Raw genomic sequence first — 27,774 nt, 5'->3', positions numbered from 1 at the left:
TTTGCTGCGGAGAGAGGCCTCTTATTTTGAAAATGAGAGAAAACTGTGGGTCCTGCTTTAGAAAGTTAAAGCACTAGATAAGATCAAAGTGATGTACATGAAACTGAATGAGGTCCTGAGTCCCTGGCAAAGTTTACGTTCACATTCGCATATTTCCGTCAGTTTGGATGTAGCTGAACTTCGCTCCCATCTTGGAAGCTGGGCCAGTATAATAAGTCTGTGTCATGGGTCAGAGCCAGTGTTCGATACTTGACGGGATCTATAAGGAATCTGATAAGGAACCTGAGGCACAGAGAAAGAGTGGGTCTTCCCTTTGCAGCTTGTCAGTCTGGTGCTGGAGGGGCGTTTGGGATGTCCAAAGAAAAGTGCGAGACCGCTTTTTCCATTGAAGTCCTACCACACGAAATGAAAAAAATAAATTTCTTTTTTTCAAGTAGCCAAGTCATCAGCCAGTGTTTGTTTGCCTTCCTCTAGTCCCCCCTGACTCTTCGTTATTGAAATCATCCTACTTCCTTCCTGCTGCAGCGGCGGGGAGGCTCCGGGGAGGCTCCAGGGAGCCCTTGTCGGACCCCCAGGCCTCACCGACGACAAGCTACGCCTTCGGCTTCCACACACTTGGGGAAAAGGACTCCTTCTGTTAGAGACCGCATGCCCTCCCTCAAGAACGCGATGCGCCGACCGAGCTAACTTGGAACCGAAGGGGCGCTCTCCGCGCGGCGAGCGCCGGGAGTCTGCAGCTGGGGCCTGGCGCGCCCGACGCGACGCTGGACGCGCTGGGGAGCGGCCCCACCCGCTCGGAGCTGAGGGACGGGGGGCAGGGGGCGGAGCTTACTCACCCGCTCCGCGGAGGAGCCGGGGCGGGGCGGAGCTCTCCACCTGCCTTACGCCGGTCCTGCTACTGCGCATGGCACGTTGCGTACCTCCCCCAACCCCCAGCAACCGGCCTGGCGGCGCGGCCCTAAACTAAGGAGGCGGAGCTGAGACGGGGTCGGAACTGCTTGCTAACTCCAGGACCAGGTACCGGGCTGGCGGGGCCGCCTGGTGCGCTCCAGGGACCAGTCCCTTCTCGCCCTGACGCCGATTCCATCTCCTCAGGGGCGGGCCTTCGTCAGATCGGCCCCCCCCCCCCCATCCCACAACCCCAATTCCCATCTATCCCAGGCTGGACAGGCAGCGAATCAAACCTTCTTAAGGAGAGAGATTTAGGTGACTCCCTGAATCAGCAAAAACAAAGAGCTTCTAATTGTCTTGTTTTTCAAGAATGTTTCAGTGCCCACAGTAGATTTGGGGTGGAGATGGGCGGTGGGGGTAGGGAAGTGAGCGCGAGAGAAGGGGAGTGGTTAAATAAAATTGTTCAAGTTTCCAGGAAATGGGGGACTAGTTTTTCTGCCCAGCCTTCTGTTAAGATAACCTAGCATATTCTAACTCGACTTTCTCCGAAGAGGAAAAGCGTTCGAACTGGTCCTTTTCTTACTGTGTAATACCTGTTGAAGTAGAACCGTATTCCAGTATGTACTTGAGGCATTAGGACAGTCCTTCGTTGACTGATTGATACTGTCTAAAGACACCCAAGACTGTTTCTTGTTTCTGAGAATTGAAGAAACCGAGTCTCATCTGGTTACCTGCCTTAGGCCAGGAACCTATTCAGGTATCAGTTACAGTGCTGAACTTGTTAACTCTGTTCCTCCACCTTTCAACCAGGTTTCTTAGAATATCGTGACTCAAATGCAGTGTTTGTAGTTGTAACCCCAGACATGGAAGAAGTTTAGAAAAACAGTGACAAGAACAGGGAAAAAGGAAAAAAAAATAATAATAATAAAGCAAGGTAAACGAATTCTTTCCTATTCTATTTGGCATCTGGTCAGCAGCATTGTCAAATCAGGCGATGTCTTCTCAGTCAGTCATCATTGTATCTTTGCAAACACAGTCTTGACACTTCTCCCTGGACTTATCTGTAATCACTGGTTTCTAGAGCACAGGCTTTGGAACGGATCTAACTGGTCCTCTACCAGTTGCCTGTGTCATTCAGGGCATTTAACCTCTCTGAGCTTTAAGTTCCTGATCTGTAAAATGAGGAAGATAGTACTCATAGTGAGCTGAGCTCTGCGAAGCATTTAGCACAGATCCTTGCACATAGTAAGTTCACCATAAGTGCTTGCTGCTTTTATTATTTTTGCTATTAACAATTTAACAGATACGGGAGTGCCCATTTTATGTGTTGGGCACAGCAGCCCCTGGGAATGCAATAGTGAATAAGATGCACTGGCAATTAACATTGTGGTATGTGTAAGGGTTGAATACAGAGGCTGAACACCTAACGGGGGAGGGAATGGTAATCAGGGAGGACTTCTGTAGCCCAGGGTACCTGAGATGAGTAAGTAGTAAGGAACGACAGGTCAAAGTTAACCAGGTTGGGGGAATGAAAGTGGTCCAGGAGGGGAAGCAGAATCTTTAAAGTTTTTCCTTTAGACTTCATTTCCTACCTGCCTTCAAGCATGATGTCCTAAATATGGACCTATCCCAAGGCTTGCTTCCCAGCCTTCTGCTTTTTTCTCCCCATTTTCTCCTTCAGTGCATTTGTCACTTGTAGAGCTTTGGCTGCTAACTCCCAGGTCTACATAGCCATCTCTAACGTCTCTCTTACTTTTCTTTTTTTTTTTTTTAATTTTTTAAAAAGATTTTATTTATTTATTTGACAGAGAGATAGAGAGAGAGTACAAGTAGGCAGAGAGGCAGGCAGAGGGAGAGGGAGAAGCAGGCTCTCTGCTGAGCAGGGAGCCCGATGTGGGGCTCGATCCCAGGACCCGGGGATCATGACCTGAGCCGAAGGCAGCCGCTTAACTGACTGAGCCACCCAGGTGCCCCCAGTCTTACTTTTCTAACTGACTGCTCTATCTTCTCACTATAGATAGATAGATAAACTATTTTCTCAACCTCAACATGATTTAAAAACTCGAACTCATCTTCCCACCAGAACCACTTCCACCTCTGAGTTTCCTGTTTTGTCGCTGACCCTACTCTTTCCCAGTTACTTGGGCACAAAAAAAAATCAGAGTCATCAGAGTTGTCCACAAGTAGAATGGGTTCCGTGATAAGGTAGTGAGTCTCTGGCCAGGGAAGTTTTCAAGCAGAGGCTAAATAACCTTACATCCAGGAGTTTGTAAAAGCTGTTCCTCCGAAGGGTGGAGGATGGGCTAGATGACTTATGGTGTCCTTACTAACTAAATATAATTTCTTTATTTTTCCTTCATCCCCTATCCATCTATTTCTTAGCATTCCTTTTGCTACAAGCTCTTATCACCCCAAATATGGTCCACTATAGTTGTGTTCTAACTAACATTCCTTTCTCTGGGGATTTTTCACCTCCCATTCTCCCATCCATTTGCAGATTAATGTTCCTTAGAATGTTTCTTAGAACAAGGCTTCTCAAACATTAGTCAGTACGACGGGCCACAGATCAGCAGCATTACCGTCATGTGGGAGTTCATTAGAAGTACCAGGCCCCACTCCAGATCTTCTAAATCAAAATCTGCACTTTTAACAAGATCCTCAGATTATTTGAATGCACAATAAAGTTTGAGAGACACGATCTTAAGACCACTGTTTTGTGTTTGTCACCTTTCTGTTTAAAACCTACAGTGGCGTCCCACTGCCTGGTGAGGAGAATCCATACTCTAGCATGCACATGAAGCCTCTTCATTGTTCTCATCTATCTGGAGCTGTGCTTCTATAACTGGTTATGCAAAATGCTAACGTACTCCTCGGTATATTTGGTCAGTCAGTCAGTCAACATTATTGAGTGCCTACTATGTGATAGGCACTATTCTAGAAACTGGAAGATACGTGTGTGGACAAAACAAAGTAAGTGCTAAAAATGAGCAGCTAATACCATTTCATGCTTGGAATTCCCATTTTCAAGTCCTATTTGACACTGAGGCCCCGCCCCTTCAATAAAACTATCCAGATCTGTCCCAGCTTATAGTAATTGTCTTTCCCTTTGCTGAACACCATAAGGACTTGCCCGTTTCTACTTGTGCATTCCCCAGACCTGCTGAATTAAAAATTTTTGAAGGTGGGAGTTTGAGCATCCATAGGTTTTTATAACTACATGAGTTAATTTTTTTTTAAAGATTTTATTATTTATTTATTTGAGAGACAGAGAGAGAGAAACAGCATGAGAGGGGAGAGGGACAGAGGGAGAAGCAGGCTCCCCGCTGAGCCGGGAGCCCAATGTGGGGCTCGATCCCAGGATTCCGGGATCATGACCTGAGCCGAAGGCAGTCGCTTAACCAACTGAGCCACCCAGGCACCCTACATGAGTTAATTTGAAACACATCCTGGTTTGGGAACCCATGTTCAGATAATTAATGAAGCTGTTAGTGTGGTAGCCTAGGACCAGTTCTTAGGTTTGTTATATTAATTTATATGGTGTTTGGGGATTGACTTTATTTTCTATTTCCAGTATTTTTCCAGAGCATAGACAGTTTCTTCTGCAGATAAAAATCATCTTTTAATCTACATTAATATTCTATTTTCTGTTGTAGACTGCATATGGATATGGACCCTGCTTCCTCTTAAATTTCTTTTGCATGATGCTTTGTGTTTAATGTTATTAGATAATGTGCACTCTAATAATCTTTTTTTTTTTTTTAATTCAGTCAATATTTTTACTATTTCATGCCAGGATAAATGATTCTCAACATGGTGATGATCTTCTATAAGGTCTTCTATAAGATTAGGATAGGGGGCGCCTGGGTGGCTCAGTCGTTGGGCGTCTGCCTTCAGCTCGGGTCGTGATCCCGGGGTTCTGGGATCAAGCCCCACATCAGGCTCCCCGCTCTGTGGAGGGCCTGCTTCTCCCTCTCCCATTCCCCCTGCTTGTGTTCTCTTTCTCGCTGTATCTATCTCTGTCAAATGAATAAATAAAATCTTTAAAAATAAATAAATAAATAAATAAAAAAGATTAGGATAGGGGTGAGGATAAATGCAATTTGATAAAAATCTATAGATGATTTTGAAAGGCCTCCTCTCTCCCCTGGATTGAAAACCATTGCTTTGATTTCTCTGAAGCAGTTCTAAGGATTCCAAGAACTCCATGTATCTGATTAAGTTCCCACTCTCATTGCTATACTATATACTACCACAATCCCTCAAAGGAAATGTGGCAGGGATTTTTTCTAGATTCTTCAAAAGTGTTTCTGATTATTTGTTTTACTTTTAAAGTCATTTTGTTGAGATATAATTTATATATATATATAAAATGTTTCATACACACACATACACACACACACACACACACACACACTGTTCTCTCCCAACTTGTTTATTTTCTTAGTGGTGTCTTTCGAAGGCAGAAGTTTTTAATTTTCATAAAGTTTAATTTATCATATTTTTCTTTTTTATTTCATGCTCTTGACATTCTTTTTTTTAAATTTTTACTTATCCCAACATCATGAAGATTTTCTCCTGTTTTATTTAGTAGTTTTAACTTTTTCTTTAGTTCTATGATCCATTTCAAGTTAATTTTTGTGTATCATGTAAGGTAAGGGTGAAAGTTCATATTTTCTAAATAGATATTAATTTGTATCTAGATTACAGATACACCCCCATGGAATTACTCTGGCCCCTCTCTTGAAAATTAATTGACCATACATACATGGATCTATTTCTGGATTCTCTATTCCATTTCATTGATCCATTTGTCTATCCTAGAGCAAAGTATACTGTTTTGATTACTGTAACATTAAAGTAAGTCTGGAAATCAAGTAATGTAAGTCTTCTAACTTCATTCTTTTTCAAAATCATTTTGGCTATTTCAGGTCCCTTGTATTTCCATATAAATTTTAAAATCAGCTTATCAATTTCTTTTTAAAAGTCTGCTGGGATTTTGATTGGGATTGCACTGAATCTATAGATCAATTTGGAGTTGACATCTTCACTTCAGTGAGTCTTCCAATCTATGAACATAGCATGTCTCTTATTTAGCTTATCTTTAATACCTCTTAGCAATGTTTTATAATTTTAAACATACAGTTTTAAAAAACATACAATTTTAAAAAAATTATTCCTAATTATTTTATGTTTTTGTTGGTATGGTAGTTTCATTTTTTTAAATTTCATTTTCTAATTATTCATCGCTAGTACATAGAAATACAATTGGATTTTGTAATTGACCTTCTTTCTAAATTCATTTTTTTAGGTCTAATGATTTTTTTTGTAGAATACTTAGAATTTTCTACATACACAATCATGTTGTCTATGAATAAAGAGTTTTACACCTTCTTTTCCAATCTGTATGCCTTTTGTTTCTTTTTTCCCTTTTTGCATTGGCCAAGACCACTAGTACAATGATGAACAGAAGTGATAAGAGCAGACATTCTTGTTTTGCTTCTATTCTTACAGGAAACTCACTAATTCCTTTTATTACTAAGTATGATGTTAGCTATACATTTTTCATAATATCTTTTTTTATTTTATTATTTTTAAAGATTTTATTTTTTTATTATTTGAGAGAGAGAGTGTGAGTGGGGGGAGGAGCAGAGGGAGAGGGATAAGCAGTGAGTGCAGAGCCTGACACAGGACTTGATCAACCCTGAGCCGAAATCAAGAGTCTGATGCCCAACTGACTGAGCCACCCGGGCACCCCCTTCATACATATCTTTTACCAAGTTGACTTGGTAAATTCTATTTCTATTCTATTCCTATTTGACTTATTCCTAATTGACTGAGAGGTTTTTTAAAATCATGAATTGATATTGAATTTTTTCAGATGCCTTTTCTCTATGTTTTGAGATGATTGTATTTTTTTTTTCTTGTTTACTCAGTTACTCTGGTAAAATTACATTTTTTTTTTTTTTAGATTTTATTTATTTGACAGAGAGAGTGAGCGAGCACAAGCAGGGGGAGCAGCAGGCAAAGGGAGAGGGAGAAGCAGGCTTCCCGCTGAGCAGGGAGCCCAACGTGGGGCTCCAATCCCAGGACCCTGGGCTCATGACCTGAGCTGAAGGCAGTTCCTTAACCAACTGAGTCACCCAGGCGCCCCGATTCTTTTTTTTTTTTTTTTAAGTAAGTTCTAACGCCCAGCATGGAGCTGGAACTCATGACTGTGATATCAAGAGTCACATGCTCTACCTACTGAGTTCGTTTTTTTTTCTGCCCACACCACTGTTTTTTTAACTCCTTAAAATTGGTTGTTTTTTATTTGCAAACAACTTTGGACAAAAACAGTATGGTATACATTGATTCATTTTTTAGTGTTAAAACAGTCTTTAGTTCCTGAGATAAACCCCACTTGGTCATGATGCATTATGCTTTTAGCCATTCTAGATATAATTTTTTTTTAAAGATTTTATTTATCTATTTGAGAGAGAGAGAGATCACAGAGGCAGAGGGAGAGGGAGAAGCAGGCCCACCGCCAAGCAGAGAGCTTGTGGGGCTCGATCCCAGGACCCTGAAATCATGACCTGAGCTGAAGGTAGATGCCCAACTGACTGAGCCACCCAGGTGCCCATCTAGATATAATTTTTAAGTATAAATTAAGCAAACATAAAACAAAATCAGGATGATATGAAAAAAGATACATTTGAGAAATGGCAAAAGCTCTTGGAAGTGTGTAACCAAAATTTAAAAATTAGTAGAAGGGTTAGAAAATAAAATTGAAGAAATCTCTTGGAGAGTTGTAAAATAGGAGTGAAACAAGTACAAATTAATTCTAGATAATTCTAGAAGTATGTCTTTATTAGGAATTTTATAACATGAAAACAGAAAAAGTGGAGGAGACAAAATTATCAAGGAAATAATACAAGAATATTTCCCAGAATTGGAAGATCCAAATTTCCACACCAAATGGCTAAGGTAGGGGAGCCTGGCTGGCTCAGTCGGTAGAGTATGCAACTCTTGATCTCAGGGTCATGAGTTTGAGCCCCACGTTGGGTGTAGAGATTACATAAAAAAACAAAATCTTAAAAAAAAAAAAAAAAAAAAGGCTAAGTGCAACTGGCCTAGAAAGCAACTAGTCCGGATTGCAGCAGGGGATGGAAGGCCTTGGAAAGGCAATCTCTAGGAAAAAATCGGAATGAATGAGTTCGAATGTATGGTAAAAGATATTGACTGATAAGACAAATAGCAAAGATGGAAACTTGGAAAAAGTTGGTAATAGCTATGTGGGAAACCAAACAAGTAAAAAAAGTATGAGTCCATTATCAACTCTAGGAAAACAAATGGCGTACAAGAAAACAGACGTGGTCGTCTTTGTTTGCCTCAGCTCTGAACCATGTTTCCACAGTCATAACAATGTAAATGTGGACTATTGATTTAATTAAACATTATGCCAGAATTGTGTTGGGAGAATGAAGGCAGGAAAGTAGGGTGCAGGAAGGTGATGTAGGAGAGCTTAGTCTTCATCTACCATAGTAGAAAGTTAGTAGATAAATGTCTAAAATGGATAAGTCATGGCCATATAAACATTATTTAAGAATGATAATAAAAAGCAAGATAAACAGCCAAAAGAATCGAAGGTAATTGCTTCTGGGAAAGGATCAGTGGGGAATTGGGTCAAGAGAAATTTAAAAATTAAAGATGAAAACCATATTAATAACAAATCTGTCTTTTCTTATAGAGATTGCAGTATTTCCAAATGTACTTGGCCAGTTTTATTGTCAGTGAAAGGTTCTCTAAACCAGTCTTTAGAATCTAGAAATTTATAGGTCTGCTACAGTGCTTCGACTGGTAGACTCATAGCAAGTTTTTGTTAATCAAAAGGCATTTCTATAAAAGGAGATTTGACTAACCTGTTTCTATTTTCCTTTTAGGTTTAAATTTTTCAAATTGAAGTAGGTCTACACATTAGGAACTCATGTCTTTTCTTGTAAGTAAACCAGAGCGAATTAGGGTGAGTGTTTCTATTCTTCTGGCTTTACTATTTTTATTTTCTGTAAAGTAATGTGTTTTGACAGATACTGTAGGTGGTTTTTTTATGTGATGTTCAGAATCCTGTGTAAGTGAGGCATGTAGGAAGTAAAGCAGATATGGCAACCTCCACTCCTGAGAAAAGAGCTTGCAGGCAGAGGCTGACCAGAGACACCAAATACACCCACCAGCTTGACTGGTAGAGAAGAAACGGTCACTTGTTTTATGAATATCACTCATGCAAAATTAAATGAATCGATGCCCCTTTTCACTATAGATATGTAATGGCTAATAAGCTGCCTATTTCCTATGTATTTTCAATGAGTTTGTGTGTTTTAAAAATCAGCATCAAATTGTCATTATTGGAACACTTTTTCTAAGTATAATCATAGGTTTTAATTAAAGACTTTTTGAACATGAATAATGTTATTACACCTGAAAACTTTACCAGCTAAAGTGACCTCAAGAACAAATGCTGGATTTAGCTTCTTTATAAGCTTCCATGACTTCATAAAAGAGCACTGTATTTTATTTATTATCAAGTATTTATTTCTAAATGCAGTAGTAATTATTCTGTAACAAGGAAGAAGTGCTATATGACACATGAACATACCACTTTCTTTAAATATTAAAGCATATGTTATGTTTTGTGATACAGCACATATTATTTTTTTTATACCAAGTTTTTTATTTTGGGTGTTCTTTTTTTTTAATTTAGAAAAAAACTGATAGAGAGAAGACAGAAAATGATGTTATAGTTCCAATTCATAACCAATATTATGCAACTTATTTCTGAATATTACTTAATACTCTTTTTTCTTGTGTTTGTGTATATAAGAATAATTTATACTGGAAAGAGTAGACTTCACTGTTAAGTAAGAGGAAAAACAGACTCTCTCCTTAGCCTGAACTCTGCCTGGTGGAAAGAATGCCCCCAGGCCAAACTTGAACACCAGTCCTTAAGTGAAATTCGATCTTGATTCCATTACTTTTACATACGAGCTTCTTTTCTGTGTCAACCTCGCCTGATTCATGTGAAACCAGACCACTGATCAGTATTAAGGAAATCCAATACTCATTTGAAATAGGATAGTAAAGTGAACCATGATTGGTGAAGTTAGTGTAGTCCTTGTAAACCTGGTAGAAAATATAAGTGGTGATGTCTTTAGGAATCCTAGTGGATGAAAGAATATGCAGCTATTTTCTTTTACAAACAGAGGCTTGTGAAAAACTGTTTCATCTCTATTTTCCGTATTATGAATTCCAGTAGCATTTTTCACATTGGCATTCATGATCCAAAGCATCTGTAATAGACAGCCATTGATTGAGTGAGTCAGATGGAACCAGAAGGTAGTTTTATGTATAGGAAAGACAAAAAACCTTCTTCATTATTAGGGCCAGTACTATGTTTCTCCTCTGTCTGTCAAATTTAAGAATTGTTTAACAAATTAGGCAAAAAAGAATAGAGAAAGGAATTAACCTATCGTTTTCAGTTGATTTAAATCCAGGATTCTTTTTAAAATTGTTCCATAAAAATGCATCTTAACCGTACTGCATGATTCTGTTTTTGTAGTTTATTTGTCTAATGGCTGATAGCTAATTTTTTGTGGCTTGGAAGAAATACTAATTCTCTTTGGGGTTTTCCTTTTTAGCGGTGGGTCTCGGAAAAGTTCATTGTTGAGGGCTTAAGAGATTTGGAGCTATTTGGAGGTAAGTGTAGTATGGCATTTAGCCATCACTTCAGGGTAAATGTCACTACTCTTGTTGACTAAATCAGTTTCTAGAAATTAGCAATTGTACGGACAAGTGTAAACGAGAGTTGTTCTATTTGTTTGGCTCCATTTTGAACCCATGGTTTCCCAAAGATTTGAGGACTTATCTGGCAGTTGACCTTGGCCTGTCTTGATTGTTAGAAAGTATTTACTTAAAGGCATATTTATTTCTTCTAAGTATTCGTCCAGTTGAAAGACATATTCTTTTTTTTTTTTTTTTTTTTTAAAGATTTTATTTATTTATTTGACAGAGAGAGAGATCGCGAGAGCAGGAACGCAAGCAGGGGGAGTGGGAGAGGGAGAAGCAGGCTTCCCGCAGAGCAGGGAGCCCGATGCGGGACTCGATCCCAGGACCCTGGGATCATGACCTGAGCCGAAGGCAGACGCTTAACGACTGAGCCACCCAGGCGCCCGAAAGACATATTCTTAAAGGAAAAAAAACTAAGTGTTTAAAAGCTCTAACCTTGAAATTTTTAAAAATAAAATGATTAGTCAGAACTAAGGTAGCAATGATATAAAAGTTCTGGTTTACTGATCAATCTAGTTGACTCATCTTTTCATGGTAGAAATTATGAGACTTAAGAGAACTAAGGAAAAAAAAATCTGTCAGGACAAAAATACTGACTTCCTGTTGTAAAATCCACATGCTGATTTTGGAAGTCGTAACCTTGCAATTTTGAGATTTAACAGGGCCAGTCATTTGCCTTTGATTCTTTTCGAAATGAGCCTTTTTGAGAACTGCGATCTTAATTTAAGGCAAAGAAAATTCTTTTCTATACAAATAATAATAGTAGAGCCCCATTCTTTGTGTCTGAATACCAAGACACTCTCTTTAGCTAAAGAAAAAAAGTTATCAGATTGAGTGCGTTGGTTGACTGATCAAAACAAAATACCCTCAGATGGACTTAAGTCATTGAGAACTGAGACTTGTTAGTTACTAGGTGATACCTGTTTTATTTATTTTCCTTAATGCCACTTAAAGACCTTCCAGAGGAATATTATCTGTTATGTTTTAGACAAATGAGAGTTTAGAAAAATGATGAGTTATTTTCGTTTTAGTTCTAAAGAATAAAAATTAGCTGCAGAGTAAAGGAAAAGCTAATGGAAAAAAATATACTATATTCTGGTCCTGTTCTCATTTTCTTCTCATCATTAATGGGAATACCATGGTTTAAAAGTAAACATTGGCATTGATAAAAATCGAGTTGAAGAGTCCAGTTTACAATTAATTAGTTAAAAATATTCCAGTATATGTGAATTGAATTAAGGATTTTGGTTTCAGTGTCTTGAGTGCAGGATCTCTGGAAGTCTTTTGACAATTTCCTAGTCTCTGATCTGAGGAGAGTGAAGGGATTGTTCTGTATATTGTTTACAGCTTGATGAAATATATATTATCAAGTTTTATACAACTTGGAATTTGGCTTCTGCTCTACAAGATTGGACTTGATTTCCTTTTATCTATTCAACTTGGCTTCTTACCTTTAACAGACTATCTTAAGCAAATGCACCTGCCATTTGTATACCAGAAAACTAATGTCCAAAGCAAAAAAAAAAATCTTGTTTTGACAAATTGAGGCTAATTTACTCTACAGCCAGTCTCCTCTAACAATACAGTTGGATGCTCTGATTTCTAATTTAAGATACTTGGAAATGTGTGATCATTCCAATACTTTCCAGTTAAAAATCGACTTTGATGATTTTTCTCACTTTCATAGAATGATGAAAATAAAAAGTACAGATACAGAATTTGTCTGATTTAAGGGAAGAAAGTTATATCAGTTGTCCTGTGCTTTATTTGTTTTCACGTAGCAGAGGGCCAAAAAACCCTTGCTTTATTTGTATTCAGAATAGAATGCATGTGACTGGAGAATCTAACTGGGTAATGGTCCCACATATACATGTTGCTGTAATAAAACCTTCTTTGCCCTTTTTTTTGAAAGCCTATTTTCAAGTCCCTGCACTTTCTGGGAAATAGCCAACCATCTCTATAACTTTATAATGAATGTTTTGTTCATAGTATAAGACTCTGAAACCAGCCTATTGAAAGTAATACTGTGTGCAGATGGAAAGTAAATATAAGACTAGAATTATAGCAGTTGAGTTATAGTTGCCAGAGAATGCCCAGAGAATAGTAGCCTTGCCATGTTTTGAAGAGCCAGAGATTCATGTTTAAAACCCCATCTATGTATAGTGTTATGACTATGGGTTTCTATGTGTGTGTGTGTGTGTACGTGTGTGTGTTCATGTGTAACCCTGCGGGCACTTTTTACCATAATGACTCTTAAGTGGTTTCCATAAAGAAATGTAGTCCTAAGTGCAATAATTGCTGTTGTGAATGTGGATGTGTCTTCTGCTAAAAAACAAAATGCCAACAATCAATTTCTCTACTCCAGAGCAGCCTCCGGGTGACACTCGGAGAAAAGTAAGTGACTTTCTAGGCTCTAGCACTATGGCTGTTGCATGGGGATGACTTCTTGTGGAAATTTGTGTTTTTGGTTGGCTTATCATTTTATGTTTCTGCTTATCTCAATGAGTTTTATTTGTAGTGTAATTCTTTCATTTGTGGAAATTCAGGTTTCACCCTGGAAAGATTTTAATGTGTACTTTGGAAGCTGAAAAAGTCTCAGGCACTTTTTGTCTCTCTCTTGAGGATTAAGGTCTCCTCCTCTTGTTGACCCTACCAGTCCCCCACCACCCTCTCCAAAAAAAAAAAAGAAGGAAAGAAAGTTTCAACAATCTAAGATGTGGTTATCTTTTAGTGGCTTGTGGTACTACATTTTCCTTCCTTGGTCTATTGCTAATCAATTTCAGCCCACAGAGATCATACAGAGCTCTACCTAGATTATAGGCAGTGCCTCAAATCTCCTACCTTAAAAACAAAACCCCACATTAAAAGGTACAAAACAGAGATGCATTTTTTTTTATTGGCAAAAGTTGAAAGACTCCTGCCCTGCCTTCTAGTCTTATAGTTAATTTTACCAAAGTAAGTAACACCAGATGTGCACAGTGTACCAAGCTATTTTTGATAATGTGAATCAGTGTCTTATAAAGAGAGGGGATAATAACCCTTTTCTAAATAGACTTCTTAGTCTTTTCCGATGATAGGCATCTGCGCCTTTTGCAGGCAGCCCCACAGTTGAAGGAGGGTGATGTTGACTAGGACTTTCTCTCTGAGTGAAGCTTTGGCAGATCGAAATATGTTCCAGTCAGGAGACTAAAAAACATTCCCTGTACCATCAGTTAGATATTTCTCCCGAATAGAATGCCCATTATATATAATTTTTATATTTTTACAGCTGCCGGTGTTATGCCAAGAGTTATCCTGTGTGAAACCTGGTTGGGGGGGTGAATATAGCATTTCACAAATATTGTCTTTGTGTGCTCTACTGTACTTCGTCTTAAACTCTTTAAACAAAGTTATTTAATGGTCATTTCTGGCTATCAGTAGCTTATGTATTTTCCAAATGCTTCAAAATGAATAAATGCTTTTCCTGATAGGGGAAACTAAGAAGCTTTGCTAGAATTAGTTTCTCTAGACAATTTGAGATTATACATCACACTAATACAACTGTGCCATACTGTGTTTAAAGAGAATGGACTAAACATTTCATCCTTTTCATCTGAATTTTGGCCTTTTCTAACTCTGAAACAGTATACTGAACTAACCCACCTCTCTTGTGGCAATTTCAGACCCGAACTCTTCCTTTCAAAATACTGTCTTTGTTTGTTTTCCTAAATAAAGGTTGGTTTCTCTCTGAGTTCAGACCTACAGAACATCCACAAACTAGAACTTGCCCATTTTAGGATCATTGCCAGTGAGATGGGGACAGCAACCACTAGACTAGTTCATCTCATGCAATTCCCGATTGCCAAGAACTCACATTCCCAATTACCTAAAGAATTTTATTTCCTAAAACTAACACTTTTGAGTCATTTTCTATAGTCAACAAAGATAGTAGAAATATTTGCCAAGTTACTACCTAATCATACCAGTAGTTTACTACATCATTTCCTACCCAGGCTCAACAAGAGTGTGTCTTTAGTGTATAGCCTACTAGGCAGTATGTCTTCCATGCACTTGTAGCAAGGAAAAGGGATATAGGTCTTAAAAAAGTATCTATCAGTAGTTTTTCCCAAGGGAGTTATTTAAAATGCATTTAATAAGTACTTTCATCTCACAACTCCAGCTGTCCTTCATAGTCTCTTTTTCAAATAGAGAGATATTAAGGAGTTTGCCTGGAAATCAAAGGAGAGAAGACCTTCAAATATATAGTAGTTTTAGATTTGTTCTCATTGGGACTATATTGCTACCTGCTAAAAAATGCAGTACTTTCTCACAGGCAGGTACCAGATTCTGATCTATAAAGTGCCCCTAGTAACAAGTGTGTCGCATGAGGGCAGGTGTTTCCAGTCTAGATCAATATGTTGAACTCTGTCTCTGGTGGAACTGGCTGGTACATGTCCCCTACTCTCCTCTTCAGCTCAAGGCAATGACAAGCTCATGAGCAGGAGACCTCAGTTTAAACTGGACCCATGCAAACCTGTTCGCATGGGTTAAGTATAGCAAGTTGGGGATGTGGGAAGGGATGACGTCATTAGAAGTAGGCAGGGGCTGAATCACGTGGATCCTCACAGGCCAAAGTAGGGACTTAGGGTCTGCAAGCCACTCCCTGGGTTTTGTGTTAACTGATGACACCGATTTTATTGAGGAGTAGATTAATACTTGAGAAAACAGGATCCACAGAAGAACAAGAATAGGTGCAGATGGTGAGAGGTAGGAAGTTAAGAAGATGGGACTCAAGACTAACTTAGCTTGCAGCTTGTCAGTTCTAAACACATGGGGAGTTGCCATTTCAGAGCTCCTGGTTTGGGCTTTTTGCTCACATTTTTCCCTTGGTTGTGTATCTCTCACCTGTCTGAGGTGTTTGGGATGTAGTAACCAGTATCTTAGGATTATTCTGAAGACCAGACAGTGTCAAGAAGCTATAATGGCTGTCAGTGATCCTAGAGTTTGTTTTCAGAGCATTTGAAAACACAGATAACTGTAAAAACCAAAATCAAACCAACCTTAACTATTTATCGAGCTCTTCTTAGGATTCTGTTTTCTTCGTTTTCTCTGTTCCATCTTATGTGTTGAAGGAGAGTGACCAAACAGTAGGCAGCAAAGAGGGAGGAGAAGAATAGAATTCATATTAATTGAATACGTATGAGACACCAGGTAGCGCTAAGCTCTTTACATATTTCATCTCATTTAATCGTCACAACAACCCTATGAACTGGGAATTATTCCACTAATGAGATAACAGAGATCCTAAGAGTTTAGAGTGACTTTGCCCAGGGTCACAGAGCAAGTGATAGACCAGAGTTCAAGTTCTGGTCCTTCAGCCTATAGTCTTTGTATTATACCATTTGTCTTACTTAAAATAGCCTTTCCCAAATTATCTTTTCCAAAATTTAACAAAAGGTTCTCGGGATGAGTGATTTGGGAAATACGAGGTTAAACTAAGTTAAACAAGTTTCCTTACTATAAAACTTGCCAAAGCTTTTATATGTGAGCACGTCTTATGATTCTCCATGAGAAAGAAAATGTTGCATTTTCTCATTTAATTGAACGTGTAAACTGTTTCTATGCGTTAACTGCCAAGATCAGTGTTCCAGGGGGCCTACTTTGGGGAAATCTTGCATTAGAACAACCCAGTAGGAAAATGGACAAGAGACACAAAGAGGCAGTTTCACCTAGGAGAAACCCACACGGCCGATAAATACATGAAAAGATGTTCAACTTCATTAGTAATCAAGGAAATGTAAATCAAACCCAAAATGAAATTGGCAAAAATTAAGTCTGATTAAGTGATAGAGGAAAATGGATCAATGAGAACATACATATGATGCTGGAGGGAGTGGAGATGGGTATAACCATTTTGGAAAACAATTTTGCATTAGTTTGTTAAGTTGATTGTTCATTTACTCTGTAACCTAGCAATTCAATTTCTGGGCATAAGCTTTAGAACAGCTCTTGCATATACGCATCAGGAGATATCCAAATGGGTTTATAATAGCACAGTTCATAATAGCAGAACCGAAAACAACCCAAAAAGCCCATCAACACTGGAATAGATAAACTGAGATATAGTCACGAGATGACTATTACACAACATGGGTGTATAGCATGGCTAAATACAACAATATGGATGAATCTCAGAAATAGAAAAATTGATTGAATTAGAAATTTGCTGACAGGGCTCTCTTTTGCTTGACGAGATTCCTCTTACTGTCATAGTAAGTAGTGCAAGAGGAAGAACCCCACGTGGTTTCTTTCCCCATTGGCAGCATGAACTCTTGAAGCCAGATGTGCTTGAAACGTCAGGGACCCCCAGCAAGGCAATACCACCGTGTCAGAACATTCCCAACTCACTCTCTTCTGGCTAGTGCCGAGGCAGGGGCCTCTCATGTGTTCACAGAGACCTTTTCCTAACTAGCGCTCAGCTTTAGGAATATAGCATATGAAATTTGAGCTGGCCTAAGGTTCTCCATTTCAGTAGGACACACATCTGAAGAAAGAGGATCCAAAAGAAAGAAAAACCTGGCCCCCAAATCATGCAAATACATTTAGGTCTGGAAGAAGGAAACAGAGCCTTTTGAGCTGAAGGAAGAGCTGTTCGTCTGCCATTGATTTTGCTGGGCACTCTTCTTATGGACCTCAAAGGCCAGAGGTCCTTTGAGGCACTCTTCTTCCGGACCTCAAAGGCCAGAGGTGTGATGCCCACATCCTAACTAGCTGGAGTCCAGCTTCATTTGCGGCAGGAAAGAGGAAGCAGGTCACTTCCACCACCTGGGATGAGACCCAATGGCTCTGTTCCTTGCCGGCAGCCCTATGTGTTGGCTGGGGTTTTTGTTTTTGCTTCACTTGGAAATATCAGAGAATAATTGGTCTGGGCTCTTGGTTTGCTAAAGAGAGGACCTCTTATGGCCACATTTTCCCCATAGCAAGATTCAGCATGTGACCTTTGGAATCTTGTGGTCAGGACCTTAAAATAGGACCCCCCCTCCACTTCTCCATCCCCTTTCTCTTTTCTAAACGTGGCTTTCTTCAGACATCCTTTCCCCAGATAAGAATTTCATGGTTTTTAGCAAATGAGCCAGTTGTTGGGAAGGACAAGCAAATCAACAGTCGACTGAAACTGGGCCTGTCCCCCACCCCCATTCCTAGATGGTGCTCACACTTACTGGCTCTGATATTAGAGCTGGGGACTACATTGACCATCTGGTGTTTCACATATCTCATCGAATAGTGCTGGAACAATTTCTTTGACCCAGAGTCAGAATTTGTATGTTTAGATGCCAGTCTCCTCATGGGTCTGAATTACTACCTCCCACTCCCATCCCACACCCAATATTCTCTTATTAACCTATTTTTCTTTTTCTTTAGACCAATGAGGCGAGCTCAGAGTCGATAGCATCCCTCTCTAAACAGGAGATCATGAGTAGCTTCCTGCCGGAGGGAGAGCGCTATGAGCTACTCACCGTCATAGGTAAAGGCCAGGGACTGCCATTCTGGGGCTCCAGGGCACCGCTACGGCATCCTCCGCACCCCGATGCACGTGTGCCGAGGCTGTCAGCTAGTTAGCAGGAGCCGCGGTGACAAAACAGCCTTTGGTGGGTCTCCTTTGCTCTCGTCTTCCAAGTATGGGAAAAGAGATCGTGTTACCAGGAGAGCAGCTCTTTTGCAGTTTTTTCTTTCTGGCTTGTACGATTCTGATGCCCTGGGCCATAGTCAGTTCAGATGGTTGGCTGAGAAGGAACTGGTAGGAGACAAATCAAGAAACGTCAGCCACAAGGGTAACAATAGTGACAGTTTTAACTTGAATCTTCTTTTTAGATCAAGTCTCTTCAAGGCAACCTTTGTTGCTGTTGTCCTTGTTTATGGCATTCCCCTTTTCTTTTAGGCAAAGGATTTGAGGACCTGATGACCGTGAATCTAGCAAGGTACAAACCAACAGGAGAGTACGTGACGGTACGAAGGATTAACATGGAAGCTTGTTCCAATGAGATGGTGACGTTCTTGCAGGTAATGAACTGTGAATGGGGCACTGGAAGGGTGGGCTCTTAGTTGCAGTAGTAATCACCAGGCGTCTCTTACATCCGTCTTCTGAAAGCAGCTGGCAGAAAACGAAGGTGGACCAAACCAAGACGTTACAGAAGCTCATCATGAAAAGTCATGGGCATCTGGCAGTAAGGATTCTATAAAGCTGCTCAGGCCAATTTATAGTCCCCTCTTCTCCAAAGACTGCTTTGTGGCTCATTTATTCCTTTATTATTCTGAGAGGCTAAGTAACTTGCCCTTGGTCACACACGGGATTCAAACACAGGCAGTCTTGTTCCAGATTCAAGGCAGCCTGCTCTGCTGCGAAAGCCATCTGCTGGCGCTCATGGTCCTGTTGGCCCAAGGTTCCCTTCTGTTGGAGAGGCAAGTAGCTGCCCTCCTGTTAAACAGGGAGAGACCACAGATCTAGTAGCTGGCTGGGGACCGGACTCTGCATCACTGACGCAGGCTTGCACTGGGAACCCGATTCAGGGCCTGGGTCAGGGTATTTTCAGTGGCGGACATGCAGCCTCTCCCCCCTGCTTCATTCATAACGTGTCTCCGAATTCATGCTCATCTGATGGTGCTCTAATGCCCACCCATTCATGTGGTCAGAGTCTGAAGATGGAACCGAGAGTTAGTCCTGGCTTAGGTATTTGGGAAGAAAGATATCTGAGTTTATTCTAGAGCATGTTGGACTTTAGGATTCTTTTTTAAATTCTTTGGAGCGGTGGACAGGTAGAAGGTATTGCTTCTTTGGCCTTAGCTCATGTCCCAGAGGCCAGGACTCCGGAGTTTCTGTAGTTCTTTTGTCCAAATTTACTTTAAAATCCCATAGGTCTGACACTTTCCGTAGCTGCTCTCTCGATCCCAGGTTGCTGGAGAAGTCCCTTCGGATATCTCGTAGTTATCGTTTGCTCTCTGGTGCTTTGTTTCCTTGTTCTATCGAATACAACACTTTCCTTTATTAATAGGAAAACATTTTTTGTTTTCTTATCTTAAAGAGGAGTTCTGTGCCTTGGCCCTTGAAGTGGAGCTCAGCTCTAAGCGTATTACTTCCTAAGTCTTCAGTCAGCAGTTGGTTCTCATCGTTTCCGAGGTGGCGAGCTGGGACCCTCTAGTGTATTGTTCGCGGTTTCCCCGTGGGTGGGGAATTTTTCTTGAGGCTCTTTAAGATCGGCTGGTGGAGCCAGACTCAGGCGGAAGCTGGCAGAGCAGTGCTGGCCTCCCTGTGGAGACCGCAGAGCCTGGCTTCTCTCCTCTGGCTGGCCACCGGCGTAGGCTGCTCCCAGGACTCTGAGAAGAGCTTCTGGAAGTACTAGGTCCCCATGTTACTCATGCCGTCCCACGCCCTTGATTCTGACGTCCACTTACCATTGCTTTCAGGGGGAGCTTCATGTCTCTAAACTCTTCAGCCATCCCAACATCCTGCCATACCGAGCCACCTTTATTGCAGACAATGAGCTGTGGGTTGTCACATCATTCATGGCGTATGGTGAGTGGGACAGGGGTCCTGGCAGAAAGGTGTTCTGAGAGCGCTGTTGTCAGCCGGCTCACGTACGGTTTCCCTTCTCTGTTACCCTTCCCCTTGCCCCCACAACCGTTTTCTTCAGGTTCTGCCAAGGATCTCATCTGCACGCACTTCATGGATGGCATGAATGAGCTGGCGATTGCTTACATCCTGCAGGGGGTGCTCAAGGCCCTGGACTACATCCACCACATGGGATATGTACACAGGTGCATTCTTAGGCATAATCGCCCTTTCCAAGAGCAGGGATCTGGGCCCATGAGCCCTCGAGGAAACAGTTGACTGAAGTTAGTGAAGTCAGAGTTTAACCCAAGGCTCGGGATTCTGTCCTTGCCTCTGACTTGGTAGAAAGAGCAGTTAGTCTGCCAGTGCTGACTTTCTCTTTACTGAGCGGCTTGGTCCTGAATACTGTGTGAGAAGAACCTCTAACATGGACCTCTGCACAGCCCCCTCCTTCCTTAGAGCACCCAAACTGGTGTATGTGCCCCAAAGTCTGCCCTATGCCGAGGGGCTAGGGGGAAGGCAGGTTGCTGAGTAGATGGTATCAGGAAAAGCAGCTCACAGTAGGGAAGATAATGAAACTGGACCCCTACCTAACTCCACAAACAAAGGAGCCCTTCAGATGGCCTCAGTGTCCGATATAAAACTACAGACTTAGATAGAAGGAAATGTTTCTGTGACCTGAGGCATCAAAGACTGTCTAGATATTTTAGAAGCCCAAAACACAAGACAAAAAAATTGATGGATCTGACTATATCAAGATTAAAGATCTTTCTCCAATGAAGGACACCATGAACAAAATTAAGAAATGGGTGACAGCGTGCGAGATGTAAGCTTTGTCTAAAACACACAGGAGATTTGTAACAAGGAAATCCTGCGAATCAACAAGAAAAGGACAGCAAAGCAATAGAAAAAAGAGCAAAGGGTTTGAAGTTTATAAAAGAGGAAACGCAAAGGACTAACTGTTGTATGAACAGAAGCTCAAAGCTAACAATAATCAGAAAAGCAAATTAAAACAGGAGGATGTCACCCTGTACACCTGAGACGGGTGTAATGTGGAGGCTGGATGAGGCCCAGTGTGGCGAGGAGGTGGGGTCTCCTGTCCGCACAGCGGAAGATGGCCTGACACGGCCAGGGTCACTCGGGACTGGGACCATGACTGCCGCTCCGGGTGGACACCCCAAAGAAGCCCTCACGCAGACCCCTCCGGGGGTATATGTGGGAGTCATCGTTCACATTCATGGGGGTTAGAGGCAGTGTTAGTGGGAGAGTGGATGAGTAAAAGTGGTAGAGCCCACCCCAGCGTACAGGTGGCAGTTAGGAGCAAAGGTTGGTTGTATGCAGGTGGCAACAAAGATGGATCTTAGAACGAGCACCGAGAGGTGAAGGAAGAATGGGAGGCATAACACAGCACCGTCAGGTAAACGGAAAATATATGCATACAAAACCATGCTACACTTTACAAGAATACCTACAAACAAAAAGTACAGATTAAAAGCATAGATGGTAGGGGGAGCAATGGTCTGTGAGCATAAAAGAGAACTTTAACAAAATGTAAGTAAGCTTTAAAATCTGGTGATAAGTAAATTGGGTCATGCTGTTTTCTCTTTTCTCATACATGTGTTATAGATATAAAAATGTGTGTTTATGTATAAATGGCATGAACATACACATGTGTAAAACACACACCCAGACGCTGCCAGGGAGAGAGCTGACTGGAGCTAGTATGTGAAGATCAAGGTTTGTGGCATGAGGGGCTCCTGCTGCCCCATGACACCCTCTCTCCGCCCCCACCCCCTCCCAGGAGTGTCAAAGCCAGCCACATTCTGATCTCCTCTGATGGCAAGGTCTACCTGTCTGGTTTACGCAGCAACCTCAGCATGATCAGCCACGGGCAGCGGCAGCGTGTGGTCCACGACTTTCCCAAGTACAGTGTCAAGGTTCTGCCTTGGCTCAGCCCGGAGGTCCTGCAGCAGGTCGGTGGACTGAGTCCCGAGGAGCCCCCATCCCTCACCAACTCAGTTTCCCAAGGGAGCCTTTGGGAATTTCCTGGGATGGGGGTGCTTCGCTTCTGAGTGGAGTAAGAAGTTCCACCTGTTGGCAGGTGGGCCTGGGGGGCCTCTCAGCGTGGGTGTTAGGGGCCCATTGCAGATGGTGTTGTTCCCCTCTCTGGGGTCCCAAACTGGACCTAATGCTATTTCAATTCCCTTCAGAGACCTTCCCATCTTACAGGAAGAGTGAGCATTCTGGAGATATTTGGTGCTTTCCACCCCCTCCACTAAGCAGGAGCGTGGGGCCCCACCCTTCTTCCTGCTTGCTACACAGCATCACACATTCCTTCCTTTAAAATACCAGCCACTCTTCGGTAGTGCGGGCAAGGAAAGTGGGCCAGACTGGAGACAGGCATTCTGTTCTCTCCCTGGACATCGCCCCATGACCTTCTCTTCTAAGAACCACCAAGACTACAAAGGGAGTGATCTGTGGCTTTTTCTCTCCTGACTTAGAATCTTCAGGGTTACGATGCCAAGTCTGACATCTACAGTGTGGGCATCACAGCCTGTGAGCTGGCCAATGGCCATGTCCCCTTTAAGGATATGCCTGCCACCCAGGTGAGCCTGCAGCCTGGTTTCCTTCTTGCCTGCCCGCCGCATGCCTTCCCCTGCTGTGGGAGGGGATCCCAGGGGAGGAGAGCCCAGGAGCAGGCCCACTGCTCACCGCTGTAGGGCCTGAAGCAGGAGTGCAAATGGAGGCCCACGTGCCGTGTGTCTGTTTACACATATAAATCAAGTTAACACATTTTTATAAATTTGTAAAATATATTCTATCCTCCTACCTTGATAAATATACCTGGAAGGCCCGTTTCTAATTTATAGTTCTCAGACTTCTCAGGTTCTGTGCTACCACATTCTGGCCGATACCTTTGGAACCTCTGTCTATAAGTTCCAGTTCTTTTCATGCCCCTTACAACAACTGCCCTTTGGCCACTCCTTGGCACACACAGCCAGTGGAATAGTGTGCCTTTGGGAGACAGACCAGGGGAGAGGCTTATCCAGGCCTTATCAAGTCCAGGAAGCAGACTTGGGATATTTGGTCAAGGATTACCTGAGTCCTAAGTACCTGGAGCATGATCTAGCACTGGGAGGGGGTTGGGGCAGGCTCTGAGCGAGCCTCTCCCTTGAACCCACAGATTGCCCTACAGGAAGAGGGGAAGGTAGAGAATGGCCAGAGGGGAGCTCTGTAGAGCAGAGGGGCCAGGGAGTCTTCTGGGAGGAGGTGGCATTTGAGCTTTGAAGGCAAATAGGAATTAACTGTGTGAAGAATGGGAAGTAGAAGGAAACTCTCAGGCAGAGGGAACAGCATGTGCAAAGACCCAGAGTCAAGAAAGGGTAAGATCTGGGGAATGGCGATAGTTACAAATAGCTGAAGTACAGGTGCTTCCAGGGGGCTGCTGGGTGATGTGGCTGGAGAAGGAAGCCAGGGCAGATCCTGAAGGACTTTGTGTGCCACACCAGGGCATTTGGTTCGTGGCCCAAAGCATGTGGAGAACTGCTGACGGCTTTTGAGCCCAGGAGCGACAGCCTCAGATACATTATTGTAGAAAGATCACTACAGCAGGTGGATTAGACCTAACAGACTAGGTAGGAGGGTATGGAAACCTAGGTAAGGAATCTAGAAAAATCTAAGGCCGTCACAGAAAGGAGCTCAGGAAAAGTGAAAGGCTACGTGAGGTGAACAAGAGGTACGGATCCAGAAACAGCACGGTCCAGTAGCACTTTCTGGGATCGTGGGAATTCCTTTTCTGTGCTGCCCAGTACGGTAGCCCCTGGCCACCTGCGGTTGTTGAGCACTTACAGTGTGGCCAGTGAGACCGAGGAACTGCATTGTAAGCCAAATTTAAATTCCCTTAAGAATAAACAGTTACACGGGATTGGGGGCTGCCGTATTAGGCAGCAGAGCGCTAGAGAGCCTTCCAGGTTTCTGGCTTGGAAGCTCACGAGGACAGCCGTGAGGACAGCAATCCCCAAGGTGGGGCTAGTTTGGCACACGTGGAGTCCGAGGACTTTGGCCCAGCCGCCGAGCTGAGCCTGCCCCCGGGCACGTTGCTGCCGTACGACCTGCCACAGCAAGAGCCCAGGGCCGGGCAGGGCGGGCGCCACATGCCGCGCCCCTTTGGACCCACCTGGGCACCACAAACTGGGGCCGGGCTCCAAAGTGACCTGATGGCCGCCTTCACCCTAGGGAGAGGGCTCTATGGTTAAAAGGATGTGATGATGTCTTATAAACGGGAGAGGAGACAGGGAGCCCCTTCCTTGGTGGCCATGGTTGGGGTGCATTTTCACAGGCCCTCTCCTCCGCACGTTGGCCTAGGTAGGGTATCGCTGCCGAGCCAGTGGCCCGCGCTGCTTTGAAAAATTAGACTTATCCCACTTCTCTTCTCTCTACTCCCCCAAACTACTTTTGTATTTTGGGAAAAGTGTATTTGTAAAGAAACTCTATAGACCTCCCAGTGGGCCCCCCTCCAGCCCAGGCCCCGGCTCTGTCCTCCCCAGATGCTGCTGGAGAAGCTGAACGGCACGGTGCCCTGCCTGCTGGACACCAGCACCATCCCCGCCGAGGAGCTGACCATGAGCACCTCGCGCTCAGCAGCCAACCCTGGCCTGAGTGAGAGCCTGGCCACCAGCACCCCCAGGACCTCCAATGGCGACTCGCCATCCCACCCCTATTACCGCACCTTTTCCCCTCACTTCCACCACTTCGTGGAGCAGTGTCTTCAGCGGAACCCAGACGTCAGGTATTTCCTCTGGGCTGGGAGCGGGCTTTCCGGGGAGCATGGGGGGCTGGGGGGCCGAAGGCCGAGTTTGAGAGGATGCATCTGTCCTGTAAAGGGCTGGGTTCCTGGAGGAGTCCCGAGCCCCTGTGGCCAGAGGGATCAGCACAAGGGTTTGCTAAGAAGCCAGCCTGGGTAGCTCTGGCTGTCGTTTTTGGGGGGTGCTGAGGGAAGAAGTAGAGGATGCTTGAGGATAAGGTAGAAGCCGCAGGGTTTGGAAAGTCTGGGGCACAGGGGTGATGGTGGTCTCTCTTCTCCTTTCTCTACAGACCAAGTGCCAGCACCCTTCTGAACCATTCTTTCTTCAAGCAGGTAAAACAGCACTTTCCCGAGGCTCCCTGGGTTGGTTGGTTTTTCTTGCCTGTGCTTCTAACTACCCTGCACCTCCTTAGCCGCAGGGTCCTCTTCCCTTTGAATCCGAGAAACGGCCATGTTTCTGAAGCCCCTTAAAGGCGCTGCTCCTTCCTCTCATAAAGGTTTTTGGCTCTAACAGGCCAACTGTCAGGCGGCCACTTGCCCTATGGTGTCCTGTGACCCAGAGCAACGGGCTCCACCCCCAACTGTCTCTCCTCCCTCAGATCAAGCGACGCGCCTCAGAGGCTTTGCCTGAGTTACTTCGCCCTGTCACCCCCATCACCAATTTTGAGGGCAGCCAGCCTCAGGATCCCAGTGGAATCTTCGGCCTGGTAACAAACCTGGAAGAGCTAGAGGTGGACGACTGGGAGTTCTGAGCCTCTGAAGGATGTGCATGTTCTCTGTCCCGGGACACGTGAACCCCGGGGGCCCTTCCTGAGGGCTGGCCACATTCCCACCCTCCTGGGTGCAGATTGGGTAGAAAGGACATTTCTGCCACGAGAGTTGGCCGCTTACTCACTGGGAGAGAAATTCCTGGAGAGAAACCTTCTTTACTGCTCCAGGACTTCGAGACACAAGGGAATCCCAGCAACCAGTGATCAGAGGCCAGGAAGCTGACATTCCATCCTGGGAGCTCAGGCGACCTCTTCAGAAGGAAGAGATGCTGTTCTGGCCCTGGAGGGCTGAAGGCCAAGCCCAGGGTTTGACTCTTCAACCCAGGGGACTGTGTGACTTCCTCTTTTCACTCTTGCTGTCCTACCAGGCTGTTCCATTCTCTTCCTCTGCTCTCAGATCCTATAGGTCCATGGAGGGGCAAGCAATAAGCAACCTGCCCCCCACCCTAGTCCCCAGACCTCGCCCTAATAATTGAAGGGAAGGGCATTTTTTTGTTAAGCACCAGGTTAAGGCTGGGGCAGTCCCTCCTTATCCCTCTCATTGCTTGGACCGCAACACCTAAAACCTTCCCATAGTTCATCTGTGTGGTTCATCCCTTTCCCACCAAGAGTCTATCTTACTGCCTCCTGCCGGCCACCTTGAGGCTTTCTCCAAGGCCACAATGTCTTGCCTAGCCTGAGGACTTAAGTCCTTATGCAGCTTTAGTTTCATTGCCAGAACAAATTAAAATTTTTGGAGAATCCATTGGAGAGTGTCATTACTATGTGCTGGCCATAGAGGCTCAGACAAGAGTCACCCAGCCCCACGTTCTGCCATCCCGAGTGCATGCAGAAGCCTGGCCGTGACCGCTTTTGTTAGAGAGCCCCACGACACACATAATAGATCTGTCTCCTCACCATCCAAAAACGTGAGACTAGTTATTTTAGCCTGTGGCCATCAATCAAACCACTTTGGGGCTGGAAAGGTCTAGGTGCTGAAGACTAGCCCTTCGGCAGGACAACTTCCGGGCCACCAGGAGTCCGGGGAGAAGAGGCTCATCTTTGGCAGGAAAGGAGGTGGAGGCTTTTCTTCTGTAACATGACTTGCAGTATCTCCTTACCCCTGGAACTGACACCCAAAGATCAGGTAACCTAAGAACCAGACCTGTCCCCTCTCTGTCATCCTGGCTGGCGGCCAGCGAGGCTGGGCAAGGGGGTGACTCTGACTTGGGTCTCCATGTGCCGGTCTCTCAGCGGGGAGGCCCTCCTTCTCTCGCTCAGGCACTAAACGTGTCAGATTAAGGAAGTGCCCCTCCCTCTTCCCTGAAGCTGCTCTGAACCCTCAAAGGCTCTCACTTTCCCTTCCCTCTGAAATTTTAACACCAGTTTAAAAATGAAAAATAAAAACCCTCTTCCTTTGGGCAGTCACAGGGGATGAGGTGAAGGGAATGGACACCCGCTACGGGGCGGAGTGGGGAGGCCAGGTCACCTTTGTTTCCAACCCCCCTCCTTACCCCTGCCTAGCTCATCTTTTCTTTAAACCTCAAGTTCCCTTTTCTCAACACCATGGTCAGCCTGTTTTCTTTCCTTCTGAACTGCTTTCGTCACCTTGCTGTCCGTTCATCCTCCGCGCCCAAGCTGCTGCCGCTGGGGGTGCTGCCCGTAGTTGCCCCCGCAGGGCCATCCTGGGCAGGGGAGGGGGCCTCTGGGCGCAGGGGGCCAGACAGTCGTCCTGCAGGCTGTTCCTTGGGCGGGGGAGGGCCACACCTTCTTGCATCACTGCAGCCGCCTTGGAGAATCTGGTGATGGCTGTGCACACTGCCAGGAAAGATGCACAGGGACAGTTTCAGAAGTGACACACACAGTTTCAGGAGTGACACACACACCACACACACAGTGACACACACACACACACACACCACCACCAC

At 43.8% G+C, this 27,774-nt stretch overlaps 1 protein-coding gene across 5 annotated transcripts; it reads left to right on the top strand.

Moving 5' to 3' along the window:
* Positions 1-864: 864 nt before the first annotated feature.
* On the top strand, positions 865-27,661 carry STRADA (STE20 related adaptor alpha). 5 transcript variants are annotated; one of them, XM_032429960.1, is made up of 14 exons: positions 866-1,017; positions 3,640-3,861; positions 8,811-8,890; positions 10,560-10,617; positions 13,073-13,101; positions 18,109-18,211; positions 18,626-18,747; positions 20,149-20,257; positions 20,376-20,499; positions 22,095-22,266; positions 22,795-22,899; positions 24,841-25,082; positions 25,388-25,430; positions 25,697-27,660. In XM_032429960.1, the coding sequence occupies exons 3-14, from the start codon at positions 8,855-8,857 to the stop codon at positions 25,847-25,849; spliced, it is 1,296 nt and encodes a 431-aa protein (XP_032285851.1). In that variant the 5' UTR covers positions 866-1,017; positions 3,640-3,861; positions 8,811-8,854; the 3' UTR covers positions 25,850-27,660. The 5 variants fall into 5 exon arrangements, with proteins under 5 accessions (XP_032285852.1, XP_032285854.1, XP_032285853.1 ...); XM_032429961.1 differs by lacking the exon at positions 3,640-3,861 and having other exon boundaries at positions 865-1,017; positions 8,811-8,866; XM_032429959.1 differs by lacking the exon at positions 3,640-3,861.
* The last annotated feature ends 113 nt before the right edge of the window (positions 27,662-27,774 follow it).

The sequence above is a fragment of the Phoca vitulina genome, unplaced genomic scaffold (assembly GCF_004348235.1).
Source record: "Phoca vitulina isolate PV1807 unplaced genomic scaffold, GSC_HSeal_1.0 scaffold41, whole genome shotgun sequence".
Lineage (NCBI taxonomy): Eukaryota > Metazoa > Chordata > Mammalia > Carnivora > Phocidae > Phoca > Phoca vitulina.
The sequence above is the reverse complement of the archived record's forward strand: the minus strand, read 5'-3'. Positions and strand labels throughout refer to the sequence as shown.

Excerpts from the sequence above, each read along its gene's own strand:
- STRADA (XM_032429959.1), top strand. The coding sequence starts at position 8,855 with ATGTCTTTTCTTGTAAGTAAACCAGAGCGAATTAGG. Across the intron at positions 20,500-22,094 it reads CACATGGGATATGTACACAG|GAGTGTCAAAGCCAGCCACA; the intron begins GTGCATTCTTAG and ends ACCCCCTCCCAG. Across the intron at positions 25,431-25,696 it reads ACCATTCTTTCTTCAAGCAG|ATCAAGCGACGCGCCTCAGA; the intron begins GTAAAACAGCAC and ends CTCCTCCCTCAG.